Consider the following 18,093-nt stretch of genomic DNA (forward strand, 5'->3'; position numbering starts at 1 on the left):
GACAGCTCCCCCGGTGTAACGTACTACGATCCTTTTCTGAGGATCTTTGGACGAAGTGGACATTATAAGTTCCCAGGCTACTCTCTTTGACTCTTCGACTTTGGCAAGAACTTTCCTCTAATTTGAGATTTCAGTCTTTCGACCCCATGCACACCTCATAAGATTGCTAATTCACACCAACACCCAACATCATGCACCTGTCCAAGCTCTTCAGCATCGCATTTGTAACCTTCATCGGGGGCACAATGTGCATTGCTATTCCCGAAGCAGAAGAAGCTGCGTCAGTGATTATGAACTTGTTGGGTTTTCATAGCTCACCTCTGGCCAGGAATCCATTGATTGAGTGCGAGGGGACTATAGCTTCAACGTAAGTGGATTGAGCCGAAAATGATTTTGGGAGTTCAGCTAATCGATGGGCAAAGGGATGCGGTTTTATGTCCTTTCGGGTAGGCTATTCTCTTGAATGGAGAGGATATGATGAATCCTAATACGAGTCATGTAGTTTCGAAGAAGCGTAGAGGAGCTGCTTTAGGATATGATATATGATCGATGCTGAATCGCAATGTTGCATTGACTTGACGGATTCATGACGAAGGATGAGAAACGGGTGGGCATGAAGTTTCGGTCGGGAAGGTCAGCGGAGTTGCGATGCTGCTTTCCAATATTTGTTAAGCAGGCAGGGCAGGACTCATGTTATATATATACTGAAAGGAGCCATCGTGCTCACATATACGCCGAGAGCGGTATAATTGAGCACAATAAGTGTTTTGCTACGCCATTGTGCAGCGTGACGACGTCACGCGCTTCAGTCCTTACGCCAACACATAAATAAACTACGACGCCACTTCTCAACTGGACTGCACGCAAATGCTCACCACACCATGCCACGACCTCGAGAGTACTACGACGATGACATCGACGATGGATATGATCAGCGAGCCCCTCCACCGCGAACCTACCGCCCCAACAACGAAACCAGACGTACCGCCCATCGCCCTCGAGTTGACAGACTTCCTCTAGACGATATCATACCTCCCCCGCCGATGGGTTCGAACCCGCTCCGCTAGAAACCCGTAGTCGTCGATCCACTAGCGGCTCCTAGAGGTGGAGCCCGTCGCGGAGTCCCAGATCCGCGATATATTTCTGACGAGTCTGACGACGACGAGCGCCCTCCTCCCCGATCCTCCCACACGCGGCGGCAGAAGAGTCCCCCGGTCGACGACGGACGGCAGCGGGATAGACGGGCTCGAGATACTAGGGATCCGTACGAAATCGACGAAGGGGAGGTCCGACGGATACCAAGAAGCGGGAATCCTGCCGCCTCAAGCCGACCACGCAGAGTAGAACCAGACGAGCGGGAGGCACCCGCGTCTCAGCCACGCCGTCATAGACGTGGCGGAGATGATGTTGGTCAGGAAGCCATGGGTGAGCCATTGCCCGTGAGGGGCAAGCCTCGAGATCTACCGGCAAGCGATCCAGCTAGGGACGCTGCAGTACCAGCCAATGCTGGCCGGCCCCCTACAAACACTCAAGCACTAGACAGAGAACTAAAGCAAGGCCGTGGGAGTATTTCGCGCCTCATTGGACCAAACACAGAAAATCACAGCGTCGGCCGAGGACAGAAGGGAAGAGGACGAACGTGTAGAGAAGCAAGGCAGAGGCCAAGGAAGGCGGGAAAGCGGGGTGAGTGCCAGGGCCAAACTTCTGGATCACCGATTCAACGGGATGAATACTAACAGTAGCAGTAGCAACTTTCAATTGTGGAGGAGCCGGTGGCCTCATGCCCTAAACCACGCCCGAACCCGGCTCAACCAATTCAACCATACACGCGAGCGAACCCTCCACAGCAAAGACGCTTCCATGTCATCAAACGGCCTTCAATACCTGCGGAAAACCCCCCTCTCACAACAAGCCGCAGACTGAGCCCGCTAATATCTTATCATACTATGATTGGAATCTGAGGATGGATAGTATAATGGGTGGGACCGTTGAAGTAGGCCGGCGTGAATCACGGGAGTACCGGTACTATCATACATAGCAGCGTCGTGGATTGGACCAGTACACTTCCCACCAGCATCAACAAGGATCGCGTTGCATATTAGGAAGACTGTTTCGGTGATTCCCCAATGTCGAATGTACGCCAACTCCACTCCCAGGGCAATCTCCGCCATTGGATTGGGGGTCTAGTGGCGATGGAAATAGTCAAGGCCCGGGCGGGAGACTAATGGGTAACATGTACAAGAGAGATTGGTGGAGTTACTCATGCTTTATAGTGGTGTCAGAGAATTGAGTCCGTCTATTCTCACGAGACTAGGCCAGAATCCACGGGATCCGCTTCCTCTCCCCAGGACCGCATTACCGATACCCGTGCCGCCATAGAGGCACCCACAATGTCTTTCCAATTGCCCCCACGATGGCGGCAGTTAGAGACGGCATGCGCTACTGTAGAAGCCCGCAGCAACAGTACTAGCAACGGCGAGAGCAAGAAAAGCGTAATAGCTAGAAGAAAGAGGTATAGTGTCACGGGCTACGCCCTGGACTTCTTCTCATTGACTACCTCACAAGGCTCGGCTCGTCCCTCACGTCAATTCGAACCAACGCAGTGCCAATTCGTATAGCCTATCCAACTCGTGCAGCCTGCCGGTTTTACGAACTTAGCATAGAATCAGTTCTATTCTAAGAACCTGAATTCTATACTAAAACTGGCCAGGCCGTTCCACCCCGTCCAATTTGTAACGCCTTAATTCATCCTTTCCGTTCACGTTATCCGTCCTGGTTTACAAGCCGTCACCAGGACCTATTCTAAGATTGAATCTCTATTTCTAGGAATCGGCTAGGCTGCCCCACCCTGTCCGATTCATCAAACCGTACACTAACACGTGTTCTCACGATCTAGCCGCTCGAACGGCTGCTCAATTGGCTACGCATCCTCTCCGTTTCACGTAGCCTCCTACGAAGCCTCTTTCACATTGCGGCACGGCGATGCAGCACGACATTACAACACAAGCACGATGGTGCAGCACGACGATACCGTACGGAGGAGGACAGGACGGTTGCATCACTCTCTCGACAATGAGGTATATAGGCAGCGTGTATTCGTAGTTTAGATCTTTAATGAATTCTTCTTGTACTTAATACAATCTATTGTTTCAGGCCTACGGCCCTTACATATAGCAGAGGTAGATCTAAAACTGCGCCTAGAGCAAAGCTGGGAACCTCTTCCTGCACTGTTTCGCGAAGGAGGTAGTAGGCAGTAGAATTATTAGCGTGGTAAGTCTTACTTATAACACTTACGCGACTAATAGAAGTGGGTTATTTATTCTAATAATTTTATTAATTGCAGTGCTTTAATCCTAGTAACTACTTTACTAAATTAGAGCTGGGCTAGCCCTATTTATATATACTTAGCTATTATCTATAAATAAAAACTTTAATAATACTATAATTACTAATTTTAACCTAGGATATAGAGGCTTAATAAACTTCCTGAAGTTACTTTGCATAAATTTATACTATAGCAGTGTCAGTCTTTTCTCCCACAGTTAAATGATATATACGCGCATCTAGTCATGATGTCACTTTCAGGAAGCCGCATACTGTGGTGAGGTAGAACGGTACCTGTAAAGATATAGGCACGTGGCCTACGGCACGTGCCTGCGGAGGGCGATGCGCCGCTCCGGCCCTTAGGCTCTAGCTGCCGTTCTGCGGCGAGCTCCATCAACCATCCATCACCACTTCTTGTAGCTAGCTACGCAGCTACGCTGCGCGCCCTTACGGGCGCCGCCTTAATCAATCCTTCTTCTACCTGCATGCACTGCACCTGCTCCTCCTGCCTACATGCACTACGTGCACTGCGTGCACCGCGTGCACTGTACCTCCTCCTCCTCTTCCTCCCACCTAGGTGCTCTGCGTGCACTACACCGCTTTACACCGCTTTACACCACCACAATACGGGCACCCATGTTCACTGCTCGGAGTGGTGATATGTACGCTGCACACTTGGATGACTCCCAAATGTGGCACAGCAAGATGCGGGTGCTCTTCCGAGTGCTGGTATGTGACATGCTTGCTATTGATCATGAATCCAAGCAGTTTCTAGATGTATGAGAAGGTGGAAGTGAAGAGAAAATTCACGTCAGCTCCTGGATGCTTTAGTCGTCATTGCACCTAATTGTGCAGCCTACCACACTACAAAGCGCTCTAGTTATGCTAAGCGTGATCTGAAGTACAACGACGGAATCTGTGAAATTATATAGATGTACCAACGAAGGGATATGCTAAAAGGATATGCAAAGGGTGTCTACCTTTGCAAGGCCTGACAGTAGCTTCTAATGATACTGCTCGCGAGACGTCGTCGTTGTCACGTGCAGTGCTCCATTCTCGGTTAGCTCTTTTAGCTTACTAAGCGCGAAAATCGCATCTCGTTCGCGAAATCTCAGACTCTCTTCTCTCCTCAGAAAGTTGCACCCAGATTCTCGAAATTTGACTCCTCACCCCTCTCCCATGGGCCTGGAGTTGTATTAGCTGGGGAGATCGAATCGTTGCTCCCAAGAACCCAAGCCCCTCCTACTGGGTTGACGTGGTCCCGTAGCTCCGATACAAACCTTTTCGCAAGACCCAAACCTCTTCGCGCACCCACAAACGCCGCCACGATGGATGCATAAACTCCCTCTGAAGCAGCCTTTGCGCTCGCTTTGGAGCCAACCTCCTTCTTGACCTCCCTCCGCCTCTGTGAAACCCCATGGACGGCGCCGTGTCCGTATCGTCTCGCCGTCGAACGGACGTGCGGCCGTTCCGCTTCTTCGACCTCCCCGCCGAGCTGCGTCTAAAGATTCTCGACCGCGTCCTCGTCTTGCCCCAGACGGTTGATCTTGAACCTGATAACTATCGCTATGTTGCACCGCGCCTCAGGCTGTTCCTCGTGAGCCACCGCATGCACGTAGAGGCGGCCGAGTGCTTTTTCGGCAGCAATACCTTCCGTGTCTTCCCTATCCATGGCCGCTTCTTCCACACTAAAAAGCCACTCCTCGTCCGCCTCTCCCCACGCTACCGCGCCTTGATAAAGACAATAGAGCTGAGGCTTGGGCCTGGGTGGACAAAGCCACCCAAGTGCTGGGTTGTGGATGCGCGGCTTGGGTTGGAGCAGATGACGAAAGGGCGGCTGCTGAAAATATTCGCGGAGTGCGATCCGGCGTCGGATGAGATATTCGAGGGGTTCCGTGCCGGCCAGGACTTCTACACGTTCTTCTGCAAGGACCTCGTGCAGAATGTGCTGGAGCAGATTCCGTCGGTGGTGGAGGTCCAGTTTGATGCTTACCCGTCCGTGACGAAGGGCTCTCCGTTGATGCAGGCTTTGATCAACGAGGGCAAAGCGAGGAATAAGAGGATCTCATATGGCCCGGCGCGTGGATGGAACACGGACTTAAGCAAAGCTATGGCAGCGTTGCGTTTTGCGATACCTTGATTGTTCAGAGAATCTGTACATACATGTGCATTTAATCGAAAGATTTAATAAATATGGCCCCTCACATTCCAAGAAAGCACTATCTAATACCGTAACAGAAACATTGGTCCATTCCTTTGACCATCATACCAATATACTGATCAGCAGCGACAGCTACGCAACTTATCAACGACCGCCTTCTGAGTTCCCAAATATGATTCCGATGCATCTCCAGACCCGCCTTCCGGAGAAAAACATGCTATGATTGCATCTGTAAAGACCTTGCCAGCACTATGGCGGACATGCAAGACTTGATCCGGGTCAGAACCAAATTTGAGGAAGTCCGGGAGGTCAACATCCTTTTTGTCTATTTCCGCCTTCAAAATAGCAGCGCCAAGATCATGCGAAGTGAACTCAGATTGGACGTCCACAATACGTTTCCACAGCGCGAGTTCCAACAAAACACACCCCAATGCATATACATCAAACCGCTTATGAAATCGCATCCGATGGTTACCGCGTGCTTGTGGGTGGCGATACAAATCAGCGTAGGGATTTGTATCAGGGAGCTCTGTCATCAAAGCAGCTCCTGTGGTGTCTGGCCTCGAGTACTCATAGCCTACGAGATACATAGGACTTTCCAGTAGAGAGCCGGTTTTCGCCTTTTCGGGTATTGTGAACCTGACATTCTCCGAGCGAATGCCTTTGTGAAGCCATCCGGCAGTATGAAGCTGCAGCAACGTTTCGGAAAGGTCGAGAGCTATCTGGACTCTCTGATAAAGTGAGACTTTGGGTTCTTCCCCGAGCACTTCGTAGAGCGACTTGAGCCCGGTGCTTGGCCCTTCCATCATTGTCGGTGGAAGCTCATACACGATAGCGTATCGTTCCTTTTCTTCCCACGGCAGGTATCCGATGCACGATAGAGCGTGGAAGGAAGAGTCTTGCAATGCTGTAAGCAGAACGGCTAAAGCCTCGACTTGCTGCCGGAAATCCTTCCAGACGGGTTTATCCACGACTTTCCACTCTATCACGACGTCCTCTCCATCATATTTTCCGGTCTCAATTCCTACGAGAGTCTTGGCTTTGACCTTCCGAGCCTTCAGTCTCTTCAAAACTGGCATTTTTTCCTTCACAAGACGAGTGAGCTGTGGCGGAATTTCATCATCCGTTTTGTCGACGCCTATCGTAAGTCGAATCTGCTTCAAACTAGCAGCTGCCGCAAGAGCTTTGTCGCTAATAGCCTGGCCAGGATTGAGTAGTTGCTGTACCGTCTCGACTTCAGAGGTGCTATTGCTTCGGGAAATGATGTCTCGTAGCAATGCGTCAACCCCATTGCGAAGACTTAGCTGTTCTGCAGAGTCCAACAGCTGCCACAGTCGAGTGTTCTGCTCAGCAATATCTTGAATAACGCGGTCCGCTTGTTTTCTGCCAATGGTGGCCCAACGAAGTCTTCGGAATGCTTTGCCGCCAATCCGTACACTTTGGGCAGCAGATGTGGTGTATATATCTGGCCTGAGCTTCGCGACCAACTTCCCAATCCCCGAATCGGGGAAATCTAGTTCGCTAGCTACACTAACGTTCTTGGGGTGTACCAATTCTTCTTCTTCTTGCACTTGCAAATTGTAGAGACGCTTGAGCTTGTCTGCTGAAGTCAAGAGCGCATGCTGCTGCTCCAAAAGCCCGCATGCAACACTCCAGTTCAAACGATTGTCTGGCGTCTTGTTTAATCCAGCCCGTTGCCCCCACTCGACCAACCGATATTGTTCCCACTGCAATCTCGATCGCACAAGATCAACCTCCTGGTCCATGTGGCCCACTGTGTAGAAGAACTGGTATGCTTGGATACAGAGTTGGAAGGACTGTATTGCCAGGGGCACGATCTCAAGTCCGGACATTGTATCTTGATTCTTTGGAGGAGAAAAATATTATTGGGCTTTGATGTGAGCCTTGTGTGATGGGTGCGGCCCAAATTATGGGACTCGAATCGTGTGGGAAAACCAAGGCCAAATATGAGCGAATATGCTAAAAGACCGTCCTGAGCCGCAAGCTGAAATGCAACTTTAGTCCTGGCAGGAAGGCTGAGATTCAGGCAACGAGTTTTAGAACGAATAAAGATGCAGGCTTCTCAGCCTTGCGAGAAGGCTGTACCTTGACGATCGTTGGGCTCGCTCAGCCTTCTTATCATCTACATTGGCCGCCAATGTCATACCGCCCACCACTAAGTCCCCTGGCAGAAGGCGGCCACGTCAGTCAACTATTGGCTGTGCTTTACGTTACACAGAGAGGGGGGAACAAGCTGAGCCTGCTCTGTCACTTATGCCCGCGCTATTAACGCAGGGCGAAGTTCCTGATAACGAGCGCTCACTCCCGGGGTCTTCACGATAATTCTCTCAGCCTCCTCTCCCAAAATCTTCCACTTCACTACAGTGTCACAAGTTGGCTTGATGTCTGCCCCATTTAGGCGCGTACTCGCCTCCTGGCGGAAAGACCCTACCCCGGAAGACACGAAGTCAACTCAGTGTACGCCAAGTTACAATCCTGATGAGGAGCGCGTTGACCAATACCTCGCAACACTTTGTGAACCAAGCCAGCTTTCTACTCCTCCAGCAATAACCGTGATTGCACCCGAACGTTTCGTTACGATAGCAGAGTATCTAAGATGGATCGACCAATGTTATGGAAGAGAAGCGGAAAAAGCCCAATGGTGTCGCCGACCACGAATTTACACCGTTCTCAGGAATATCAAGGCGTTGCATCTCATGTCGGACTTTTGTTCATCGAATTTGACCGACAGTTATCTCCCATTCCAAGCGAAGACATTTCCTAGCTTCTTCGCCGAACAGGGCCTGCGGGAAGCCTTCCTACGTTTCCAACCTCACGTTCTAACAGCTGCTTCTCGGATTGAGCAGGACAGGGATGAGCACGTGAACTTGGAGGGTAGTGGAGATGATCATTACAACACCGGCGCAGGGATGTGCTTGGGGGGCTTCGGGTGAGTATACTCATTCCGAGGTTGACATCCACAGTCGTTCGAGGCCGGTATGTCTCTTTACTAACCAGTGTACTAGGTCAGTGGACTTTGTCTATAGCAGACTGAGTTGCAAGCGCTTTGCAAGAAAAAGAGTTCCTCGTCTAAAAGACTCTGCAGCCAATCGGCGATACCAGCACACTCTTATTGAGGAGATCCGTATCCTGAAATCTCTCTCTCATCAGCATATCATTCGAATCATTGGGTCATACACCGACAAAGATTATATCGCATATCTAATGGAACCCGTTGCTCATGGGAATCTGCGTGAGTTTTTGGACGACGAAAGACCAGAAGGAATCCATGAACCGAAACGCATGTCGCTCCGAAATTACTTCGGCTGCCTTTCTGGGGCTATTCATTACCTGCACCATACCTGCAAGCTCCGGCATCGCGACCTCACATGCCAAAACATTCTTGTCAAAGGCGACTCGGTATACATAAGTGATTTTGGAACGGCGTATGACCACTCCAAGGGCAGGAGTACGACACAGGACCGAAATATCCCCCGTACTGAGTTTTATATGGCCCCAGAGGTTGCAAAACGACAGAAACGAAACTCTGCTAGCGATATGTGGTCTCTAGGCGTTGTGTTTCTAGAGATGGCCACCGTACTCCTTGGAAGTACTGTTTCAGATTTTAGGACGCATCTTCATGACCGAGCAAGAAAAGACCAAACTAGCACCAATCATGTCCACGCCAACTCGGTAGCGGTAAGAGACTGGATCTCCATTCTTACGAGGAGAAATCGTGGTCCGAAGCATGACAACGCGCCGCTCCAATGGATTCAGGTTCTATTGGAGAAGGAGCCCGGAGATCGATACGATTCAAAAGACTTAATGCAGGCCATGCTGGAATCAGGCTCCCTAGAGGTTTTCAGTTGTTCACGATGCCTGGAGGAGTTCACTACTCGGACCTTTTTGTACGATAAACCGATAACACACCATGAGCACTCTGCACCAGCCAGAGATACTGTGAAGGCCTATCTTGCAGAGGATAATTCCGACAAGCCTTCTATTACTGCTAATGAAAGCCGATCTATACTGAACTGGGCATCTAGTGTCGTGGAAAGCACTTCCATCCCACCCAAGTACACAGCAAGCTCTCTCAGATACCCCTCCATGACACTCCCCGGAACTTTCGTTGAAAGCCCACACGAGTCGGACAATGAGTCCTCAGATGATCTGAGTGAGCGGCTCGGGAGTTCAAACCGACATCGCGCTAAAGATTCTGGTCGCGGCTATTTCGTAGTAGAAAGCAGCTCGGAAGAAGATGAGGATGGGGACCCGGATCAAAGCTTCTTCAATATAATCGACGACAGTTCTGGCTCAGAGGACAGTTTTTCCTCCGCGGAGGAAGAGATTTGTCTCAACAGCCTAAGCAGAACGCTTAGCTGCATCTCAGAGTGCCAAAACGAGGGCGATGATAAGGTCTACGACCTCATAGGATCCGGTACAGGCAGTTCTATGATGATGACTACGACTGTTACTCTTCCAAAAGCTGATAATGTTTCAACGATTGCCCCCTGTGGGCTATCCGACCAGAAAATGGAGTTAGCAGCCGTAGAACCCTTTGCCTCGCGCTTATCACACGATTGCTCAACCTCCGTTAAAGGCTTTGGTGTCACAGACGTAACACTCGCGCTAATCACGAAAGAAACTATCGCAGACGACACGCCGCCCTCGGACAGTATGGTAATGTTCGATCGCGGAATGTTCACTTCACCAGCCGCCGCATCGACCTTTTACCCACAGTCTCCGACAGCCGGGCAAGGTGCCAAACCCGACAGCGACACTGTCAAGTTACCTGATGCTTGCGGAATCCCTCTACTAAGTAGTATACAGTCTTCTGTCCTTCAGCTCCAGGGCCGAGATCACGGAGCGAAAGATGTGGAAGAGTGTGAAGCAGCAAGGGAACGAGGCAATCGACCCAATCCACCACCGTTACAGCTGGAACCGTTCAGCGGAGCTGGTCCTATCGCTAGAACTATAGAAGAGCTTGTTGTGACACCGAATAACGGAAATACCGGCCAGCGACCTGAAAGATTGAAAGAGTTCACCTTCATGATTGAAGAAGTCACGTCACCTCTACAATCGCCAACCCTTCCTAAACTCGGTCTTGATCGGGATAAATATCCTATCCCAGATGCCCCTACAGCAGAAATTGCTCTCACCTTAGCCTTTGACAGCCGGGGAAAGGTCTCTGAAATGGACTCAAATCTCGAATCTGACAAACGACAAAGGCGTACCCGCTCCCAGCCGCTACCGAAGATATCCAAGTTATCCGTAGCCAATGTTAAGACCTTGAACAAGCCCAACGCAAAAGATAAACCAAAGCTAGCAAGTCAATACACTAGCCCCAAAAGAACGCCGCCTCGAGCTGGCATCAGCCCAAGTGTCTACATGGATAGCGCTTGGGAGAGAGCCTCTTCGATAGCAACATCCGCAATGAGCGACAGGACCCGGCGCGCATTGAATAGCGTCAGCATAGCCAAGATGTTCAACAAGTCTTACCAATTGCTCGAACTGCATTGTGGTAAGGGTAATGCCCAGGCAGTCCGAATGCTGCTAGCGGAGGGATGTAATCCTGGAACCAAGTCGAAGAAGAATCCGATCCCACTTTTGCGGGCTGTAGCAGGAGGAACCCCTCAACACTTTAAATGCGTCCAAGCGCTCGTAAGCCATGAGGTGAACGTGAACGTTCGCCGCGCGAAAGACGGCAAAACTGCTCTTCACCTAGCCATCGAGAACGCCGACTTTGCTGGATATGCAGAGCAAGTTGGGCTCTTGATCTATGCTGGTGCCATTACGAATACGAAAGATTTGGTGGGCGATACGCCTCTCATTAAGATATTTGCAAGCGGATCTACTACCACTACAGAGCCTTTGGACACTGGCAGACGGAACGCATTGGCATGTTTGCTCCATTCCACTACAAAAGGTGGCACGGATACCAACATCACTAGACGCGGTACGAAGACGAGCCCCCTCCACCTAGCTGTCCGAAGAAGAGATGCTATCGCTGTCGGCTTATTACTACACAAAGGAGCAGACATCAACGCTAAAGATGAATCCGAGATGACACCTCTCCTACAGGCCGCCAACCAATGGCGCGGAGAGCTGACCAAAGCTCAAGAGGAACTTCTAGCAACCTTGCTAAACCTGGATAAAGATTTCTCTTTCAAGATAGACATTGACGAGGTAGGAGGGTCAGCTGGTCGCACCGCTCTGCTGCAAGCCGTCCACGTCGGCGCGTCTTCCGCAGTCATAACCCTCCTGGAATGCGGTGCCGACCCCACCGTGACCGACAAGAACGGTTTCAATGCGCTCGCAACGGCAGTCAAGGCCGCCCCAACCACCGAAGTAGGTGCCCATAACGAGATCATGGCCCATCTGGTCCGCCGCTTTGATAAGGACTGGACGATTGAGCAGGACTGCAACATCATACAGACTGCATGCAACTATAATGATGTTGGCCTGATGAAAGATTTGCTCGACCATGGTCTTGACGTTCACGCTGTGCTGGCGGAGAAATCGCTCGTACACCACGCGGTCTCACATGGAAACATGGATATGGTAGGTCTCCTCGTAGACCGCGGCGCGAGTGTCAGGGATAATGACGACAAGAACCAAAATGCTAAGGTTTATGCGGAGCAACTTGGGCACGTTGAGATTGCTGACTATCTACGTAAAGAGTGGGATATCCTCCAATGAGACCGCCTCTATGATGAGGTTTGAAGACTATATAGATCCATGTTTTATGCAATTTCTTAGAAATATATGGAGGGAAGTCAGACATCGGTAGAGGAGTGTACACAGATACACACTCCTTCCCATTTCACAAAACATATTGAGGCACGTCAGACAGTGATAGCCCAGTACACCATAGCCACTTCTCATTTGATTTTCCAAAAAATGACGAGGCACGTCAGACACCGTCGAACCAGCCCGCACCGATTGCCATTTTGTTCAGTTCCCATACACGCTGTCGAGGCACGTCAGACGCCGTCAAACTGATATACACGGGTTCAAATTTCACTTGAATTCTTGGAAGGCCACCTCGGCTTCTCAAACCGGTGTTCATAGCTTCATGTTTTATCTGGAATTTACGTGATATGTTGAGGCACGGCAGACGTCGTCAAACTGGTATATACACATACATACATTCACATTTCTTTCAACTTCCTGGAAGGCTACCTAGGCTCTTAAAACCGGTGTACACACATTTACTATTGATCTGGATTTTGTAAGATGTGTTGAGGCACTTCAAATAGTGCGATGAAGGTTGCAATTCGAGAAAAGAACCTAGCCAATTCATCCACTCCGTCATAATTATCGCGGCGAGCGCATCGTTCCTGGAAGGTTACTCATGCTCATTAAACAGGCATACACAGAGTCACGTTTTATCTTGATTTCCGAAGACATGTTGAGGCACTTCAAACAGTGCGATGAGGCTTGCAATTCAATTCGAAGACCCAGCCAATTCACCCATTCCATTACAATTACCGCGATGACCCCACCGATCCTGCATAAACTCCAAGACAACCCATTGTTCCGCCAAAACTCACAAGTACTCCCAAAAGCCACAACTACTCCCGCATCGCCCTGTATCCAGCGGTACGCTGCTTCACCAACCGCTCTACCTCCTCCTGCGCCCGCGCCAACGCTTCCGCCTGTAGATCCCACTTTCTGTACATATTGTACAGCAGGTCCTCCCTCTCTTGGTCCTTCTTCTCCAGAGCCTCTGCGTCCCCCTCGTGCTGCTTCTTGAGGGCCTCGATCTCCTCATCCTTCTCACAACAAGCCATGCCAAGGCGCCCCACAGCCTCCTGCACGCTCTCCAGCTCCGCGTTGAACCTAATCGTTAAACAAACTGCACAACGCGTAGGGACTTCCGTGATACCTCTTGCTTAAAGCGACGATAACGTCGTGCTTCGCCTCGCACATCCGCTCCTTTTCCTCACACATCTGACCGAGTCGCGCAGCCTCCGCGCACGCTCCCTCCAGCTTCTTCTCCGACTTCTCCAACTTGTCCCCAATGCGCTCGACCTCCGCGCGGGCTTCTTCCGCCTCCGCGTGCTTCGCCTGGACCTCTGCGTGCGCTTCTTTGAGCGCTTTGGCGGCCTCCCCGTGCTTCTTGGTCATCTTCGCGACCTCCGCCTGCATCTTAGCGGCTTCTGCGTTTTTCTCCGCACACGCGGCGTTCAGCTGGGCGAGCTCGTTGTCGGCGCAGAAAATGCGGAGCTCGAGGTTGATGGCGGTGAGGGCTTTGGTGGGGCGGTGGAGGGCGGCGAAGAGGGTGGATGTTTTGACGGGAGCGCCGGTGCTTGTGTTGGATGATACGGACATGGTCGATTGATGGGCGAGAGTGTGCGTGTGATGTGACGATGCGTGGTACGTTGTGTGAAGCTTTGGTGCGATATGTGGAAGGTGTGGTGCGCGGAGGGTGGAGGGTGGCGCGAGGATGGGGTTTTGTTTACATTTGGGCGACGAGGCTTGGCGTGTTGTGCGGTGGGGGATGGTGATGGCTGAGTGGTTTCAGTGGGTTGATCGGGTGTGCCAAAGAGGTGAGCGCGCGGTTTGGGTTGATGGGCTGAGGGACCTCAGACGGCGGTAGGATGGTGTACATAGGTGGCTGTGCTAATGATGAAACTTTGCGATCGAGGGTGGAGTAGTGATGAACAGAGATGAAGGCTACGTATTGAACGTCAATTCAGAGTGATGAGATTTGTAGATGCCGACGTCTGAGGTGCCCCAACGAGCCTTCAGATCTTCCAAAACGGTCGACTTCGGATTCTTCATAGTGTGTTGAAGCACTCATGACAGCTGCGAGAAGGTGTACATAGACGAATGCCCGAGTGCTATGAATCGGGATTAACGGTAGAAGATGATAAGGATAGGAGAAGAAGTTGGGGGAAGCCAAATTGAAGCGGTGAGGTTGCAAATTTGGCGTATGTGACCGTGACCAAAGACAACCCCTGACCTACTCAAAAGCTTGGGATTAGAATCACATGGTGGCGGTGTGATTTGCGAGCTCTAGAGATCGACATCATAGAATCTAGATGATGCTACACGTATTTCCGGGGACTTTAGGTTAGAAAGGCGAGACTATAGATTGGGGGTAGAGGACAATGATTACAGACGCCCCTCGACATACTTAAAGTTCTGGTAATAATATCACATGGTAGCGGCGTGATTTTTGAGCTCTGGAATTGGCATCACAAAACCAACGTGATTCTAGCATCTATTTTCCGAAGACTTGGAATCAGAGCGGCGAGGATATGAATTAGCGGTAGGGAACGGCAACCAAATACTCCCCCCGACATACCTAAAATCGTGGGAGAATGATCATATGAGATTGGTGTGATTTGCATGACTCAGCGAATGACATCCACTTGACCACACAATATCAGCATGCATTTTCTCAAGACTTCGAATCAAACCTGAATTTATTCGATAGAGATATACATATTAGTGCATCCCGAGAAAGTCCTCATAGACGTGAACGATCTGCCAGAGCCTACAGCTTCGCCGCCAGACTCTTTTGCTCCTTCGCTTGCTCAACCAGTTTCCAGCATATCTCGGCGGCCGGTCTCATCTCTTCTCCTACATTCTTCGCCTGCTCGCTACTCGCCTGACGCACCGCATATCTCGCCGCAATACCTTGAAAAATGACACTGTCTCGCCACATAGCGAAGGCAGTTCCCCACGCGATTTCGGGGGCGGGGTCCCAACCAGCAACATCACGGTACCACGAGATGCATTGAGCGCGAGACGGAAGACCTGCGGGATGGTTGAAGGGGTGGAAGGCGGGATGAGAGTTCCGGCGGGAGGTATCGAAGGCGGTGATTGTCCAAGGTACAATGAGATTCGAAAGATCAGAAAGCGGATGGCCGATAGTTGCCATCTCCCAGCTATCAGGGGTCAGTATTGAACTTTTACGAAGAAAGAGTTGGGAAGTGGCTTACTCTAATATTCCAATGACGCGAGGCTCTGTCTTGTGGTACACTAGATTGTCGATTTTATAGTCACCATGGATTGGATTACCCCGATCTTTCGGCTGGCTTTTGGGATCGCTGAAATACTGAACTAGCTCGTCGAAGCGTGGGACCTTGCCGACTGCCTGGCCTGTCTCGACGTCCTTTGCAACGCTCTGTGCGTCTCCGAGTTGAGTGAAGGTGTTGATTTGACGATTGTAGAAGCCAGTTGGCTTTCCGAATGTTGAAAGTCCAATTGAGGCTGGATTTATCCTGTGAAGCTTGGCTAATGTTCGTACCGCATCGTGCCACCTGATATACGCGTTAGCATCCTTCTCACCATCATTGAGAGTCGAGCAACCCTACATCTCATTTCTCTCTTCGGGGGAGACTCCAGGGAAATGCGGCTCCGTCACGATCCTTCCATCCAAAAATTCCATGATATAAAATGGTGTTCCAACCACCGAGTCGTCCTCGCATAGCCCATATGTCTTGGGTACTGGTACGTCCGTGTTTTGCAACGCGTTTATGATCCGGTACTCCCGCTCGACCTTGTGCGCACTCTTCGATACAAGCTTCCCCGGCGGCTTCTTGCGCATCACAAACTTGGATCCCCGCGCGTCAGTGATTTGGTATGTGGGGTTGGACTGGCCAAAGCCGAACTGAAGTCAAAGTGTCAGCATTTAGGTGTTCGAGAAGGGGGAATGGTATACGTACCTGCTTGAGAGTAATTGGAGTCTTGATATCAGCGACATTCTTCTCAATGTACTTCTCCAGCGAGGAGATATCGATGGGTTGTCGAACTGGTCCTGCCATGATACTCGACGCTCAAGACGCAATGTAGTTGTGGAAGGTATGGATAGGAATTGAGAATTCGGAAGCTATGAAGGATGAATCTTTTGGTAGCTACCCGCTAAAGCGAGATCAGAGACGCGCATGGCTGGACCCAGGCTCTGCAGCTCCGTTGTCTGATGCTTTGGTCCCCGCGACTTGCTCACCTCGGCTTTGTGGTGATTCAGTTCCCGCGAGAGGCTAGGCGGTGTTGGGTTTAGTGTGGTGGTGTTTAAACCGACGTGGGGATGTAGTCGGGAGATCTTAACCGTTGCCCAGCCTTGAAAAAATTAAGATGTCAAAACTAACATCTCGGATTCCATCAACTCAATCGGTACCTGAGAAAACACTGTTTTCGTCATAGTCAAGCGGTCAAGCCGAGTCATGCTCTCGCAAATGCCCGTACTATTCTACGCACAACGCTATAAGATAAAACCCACTTTCCTGCCGCACCAATATTAGCAAGTTACAGTATTCATCGTACGCGGTTAGAGAATCCCGTAAAGTACTGATAAACCCCTTTTCATCACAATGTCACTTTCCTCTTTCTTCGCGAAACGTTGAGAACCCGTGAAACCGACAAGGGGCTCAACAACAACAGCCTCTAGGTAGTTATCGAAGGTAGCCTTGCCGTCTAGTGCGCCATTGAACTGTACCTAGAGTGTTAATTGAGCTGAGATGACTGGGATCAATGTCGCTATACCAAGCAATGCAAGAGAGCCGGCTTTTAGAGCAGGCTGGCTTTTCCATGGCGTTCTTCCGGTTCCACTCTTTGAAAGCGATCTTATATTGTCTCTCACGCCAAAAGGAGAAAGTTATTGATATGCTTGCCCGTACCCTGGATCACTTCTCAATCTTTTGTTTTCCTCCAGACAGACGAAGATGACTTTTGATTCCAGAACTGGGAGGCCATCCGTGTATTAAGCCAGCTGGTCTTTCCAAGCAAGATCTTCTTTTCTTTTTGGCCTAGGATGGCCAGCCTTATTAGATGGATGAGTGGTTCTTGCTGTGGGGCGTTTCCACGGGTCATAGCGTCGAAGTTCTAGAAACGAGTGAATTTCACGCTGGAATCGGGAGCCTCTTGCAAGTTGCGGACATAAGCCGTAAAACGGACAGCGACTCTTTTTACCACATGTATTTGGCAAATAATCAGAGCTATTCTCATGACTTCATCCATACCCTATGATTTGTGTGCACGTGTCTCCACAAACATCCAGGTATTAAGTCTCCATCTGTCTCGCAAACTGTGATCTATCAAAGGTATAAGAGACATCCAGGAAAGCAAAAACGTACAGGAGTTAGTCATATGTCTTGTAGTGTGCAAACATACGTAGTCATAGCTCCTATGGCAGAGCGCTGGCGCTCGTGGAACCCCCGATGCCGGTCGTACTGTTGAAGTTCAGGTCCTTTAGACAACGATTGTAATTGTCGTTACGTGCTGCACCTTTCTATTGCAATCTTTTCCGTTTAATAACACCGCTCATCTTCGCGACCAGAGGTTTCTCATTCTCCTTAGAAGCATCCAGGGTGATGGAGAGCATCGTCAGTCCGACGTCCACCCTCTCTTCCAACTCCTCCAACTCCATTCATGAAGAAATTTTGTTTTGTTGAAAGCCCACATGGAACCCTGAATTCCACCTTGTTGATCTAACAGAACTTTAGACTTCCACCCCGAGCCCACGCCGAAGCTCCACTGAAGAACAGGTACGCGAAAAGAAAGAATGGCATTATATACCCGGCCGAATATAAAGGTCCTGGGACCACATGCAAACTATTCTTCGTTGCGGACTGGATAGGCACTGGTCACGTGGGTTG

The 18,093-nt window shown here is 50.4% G+C and overlaps 6 protein-coding genes across 6 annotated transcripts; 3 read left to right on the forward strand and 3 right to left on the reverse strand.

The window, feature by feature from the left end:
* The first annotated feature begins 4,466 nt into the window (after positions 1-4,466).
* Positions 4,467-5,552, forward strand: BDZ99DRAFT_457691 (uncharacterized protein). Its single transcript, XM_033718742.1, has one exon. It carries the CDS (start codon positions 4,742-4,744, stop codon positions 5,462-5,464), a length of 723 nt encoding a protein of 240 aa, XP_033582685.1. The 5' UTR covers positions 4,467-4,741; the 3' UTR covers positions 5,465-5,552.
* A 52-nt stretch (positions 5,553-5,604) lies between these two features.
* Positions 5,605-7,338, reverse strand: BDZ99DRAFT_565660 (uncharacterized protein; the record flags this gene model as incomplete). Its single annotated transcript, XM_033727499.1, has 1 exon — positions 5,605-7,338. One exon carries the CDS (start codon positions 7,336-7,338, stop codon positions 5,605-5,607), a length of 1,734 nt encoding a protein of 577 aa, XP_033582686.1.
* A 1,336-nt stretch (positions 7,339-8,674) lies between these two features.
* BDZ99DRAFT_350395 (kinase-like protein) lies at positions 8,675-9,106 on the forward strand (the record flags this gene model as incomplete). Its single annotated transcript, XM_033714503.1, has 1 exon — positions 8,675-9,106. A coding segment is annotated over one exon (432 nt), but the record flags the coding sequence as incomplete, so codon positions are not given.
* A 2,245-nt stretch (positions 9,107-11,351) lies between these two features.
* BDZ99DRAFT_457693 (ankyrin) lies at positions 11,352-12,347 on the forward strand. Its single transcript, XM_033718743.1, has one exon. It carries the CDS (start codon positions 11,549-11,551, stop codon positions 12,182-12,184), a length of 636 nt encoding a protein of 211 aa, XP_033582688.1. The 5' UTR covers positions 11,352-11,548; the 3' UTR covers positions 12,185-12,347.
* A 575-nt stretch (positions 12,348-12,922) lies between these two features.
* Positions 12,923-13,819, reverse strand: BDZ99DRAFT_493706 (uncharacterized protein; the record flags this gene model as incomplete). The annotated part of the gene is made up of 2 exons (XM_033723255.1): positions 12,923-13,327; positions 13,374-13,819. 2 exons carry the CDS (start codon positions 13,817-13,819, stop codon positions 13,060-13,062), a joined length of 714 nt encoding a protein of 237 aa, XP_033582689.1. The 3' UTR covers positions 12,923-13,059.
* Positions 13,820-14,911: 1,092 nt separating this feature from the next.
* BDZ99DRAFT_457695 (kinase-like protein) lies at positions 14,912-16,424 on the reverse strand. Its single transcript, XM_033718744.1, has 4 exons — positions 16,165-16,424; positions 15,814-16,109; positions 15,439-15,759; positions 14,912-15,384 (listed from the first exon to the last, which is right to left on the reverse strand). The coding sequence occupies exons 1-4, from the start codon at positions 16,261-16,263 to the stop codon at positions 14,991-14,993; spliced, it is 1,110 nt and encodes a 369-aa protein (XP_033582690.1). The 5' UTR covers positions 16,264-16,424; the 3' UTR covers positions 14,912-14,990.
* Positions 16,425-18,093: the final 1,669 nt, after the last annotated feature.

Source organism: Mytilinidion resinicola (assembly GCF_010093595.1).
Source record: "Mytilinidion resinicola strain CBS 304.34 unplaced genomic scaffold BDZ99scaffold_2, whole genome shotgun sequence".
In the NCBI taxonomy this organism is placed as follows: Eukaryota; Fungi; Ascomycota; class Dothideomycetes; order Mytilinidiales; family Mytilinidiaceae; genus Mytilinidion; species Mytilinidion resinicola.

What these genes read in the sequence shown, in the direction of transcription:
- BDZ99DRAFT_457691 (XM_033718742.1), top strand. Translation starts at nt 4,742, where the DNA reads ATGGACGGCGCCGTGTCCGTATCGTCTCGCCGTCGAACGGACGTGCGG.
- BDZ99DRAFT_457693 (XM_033718743.1), top strand. Translation starts at nt 11,549, where the DNA reads ATGACACCTCTCCTACAGGCCGCCAACCAATGGCGCGGAGAGCTGACC.
- BDZ99DRAFT_457695 (XM_033718744.1), bottom strand. Translation starts at nt 16,263, where the DNA reads ATGGCAGGACCAGTTCGACAACCCATCGATATCTCCTCGCTGGAGAAG. An exon ending in CTCCAATTACTCTCAAGCAG is followed by an intron (nt 16,110 to 16,164) that starts GTACGTATACCA and finishes CTTTGACTTCAG; the next exon opens with TTCGGCTTTGGCCAGTCCAA. An exon ending in CGCGTCATTGGAATATTAGA is followed by an intron (nt 15,385 to 15,438) that starts GTAAGCCACTTC and finishes GACCCCTGATAG; the next exon opens with CTGGGAGATGGCAACTATCG.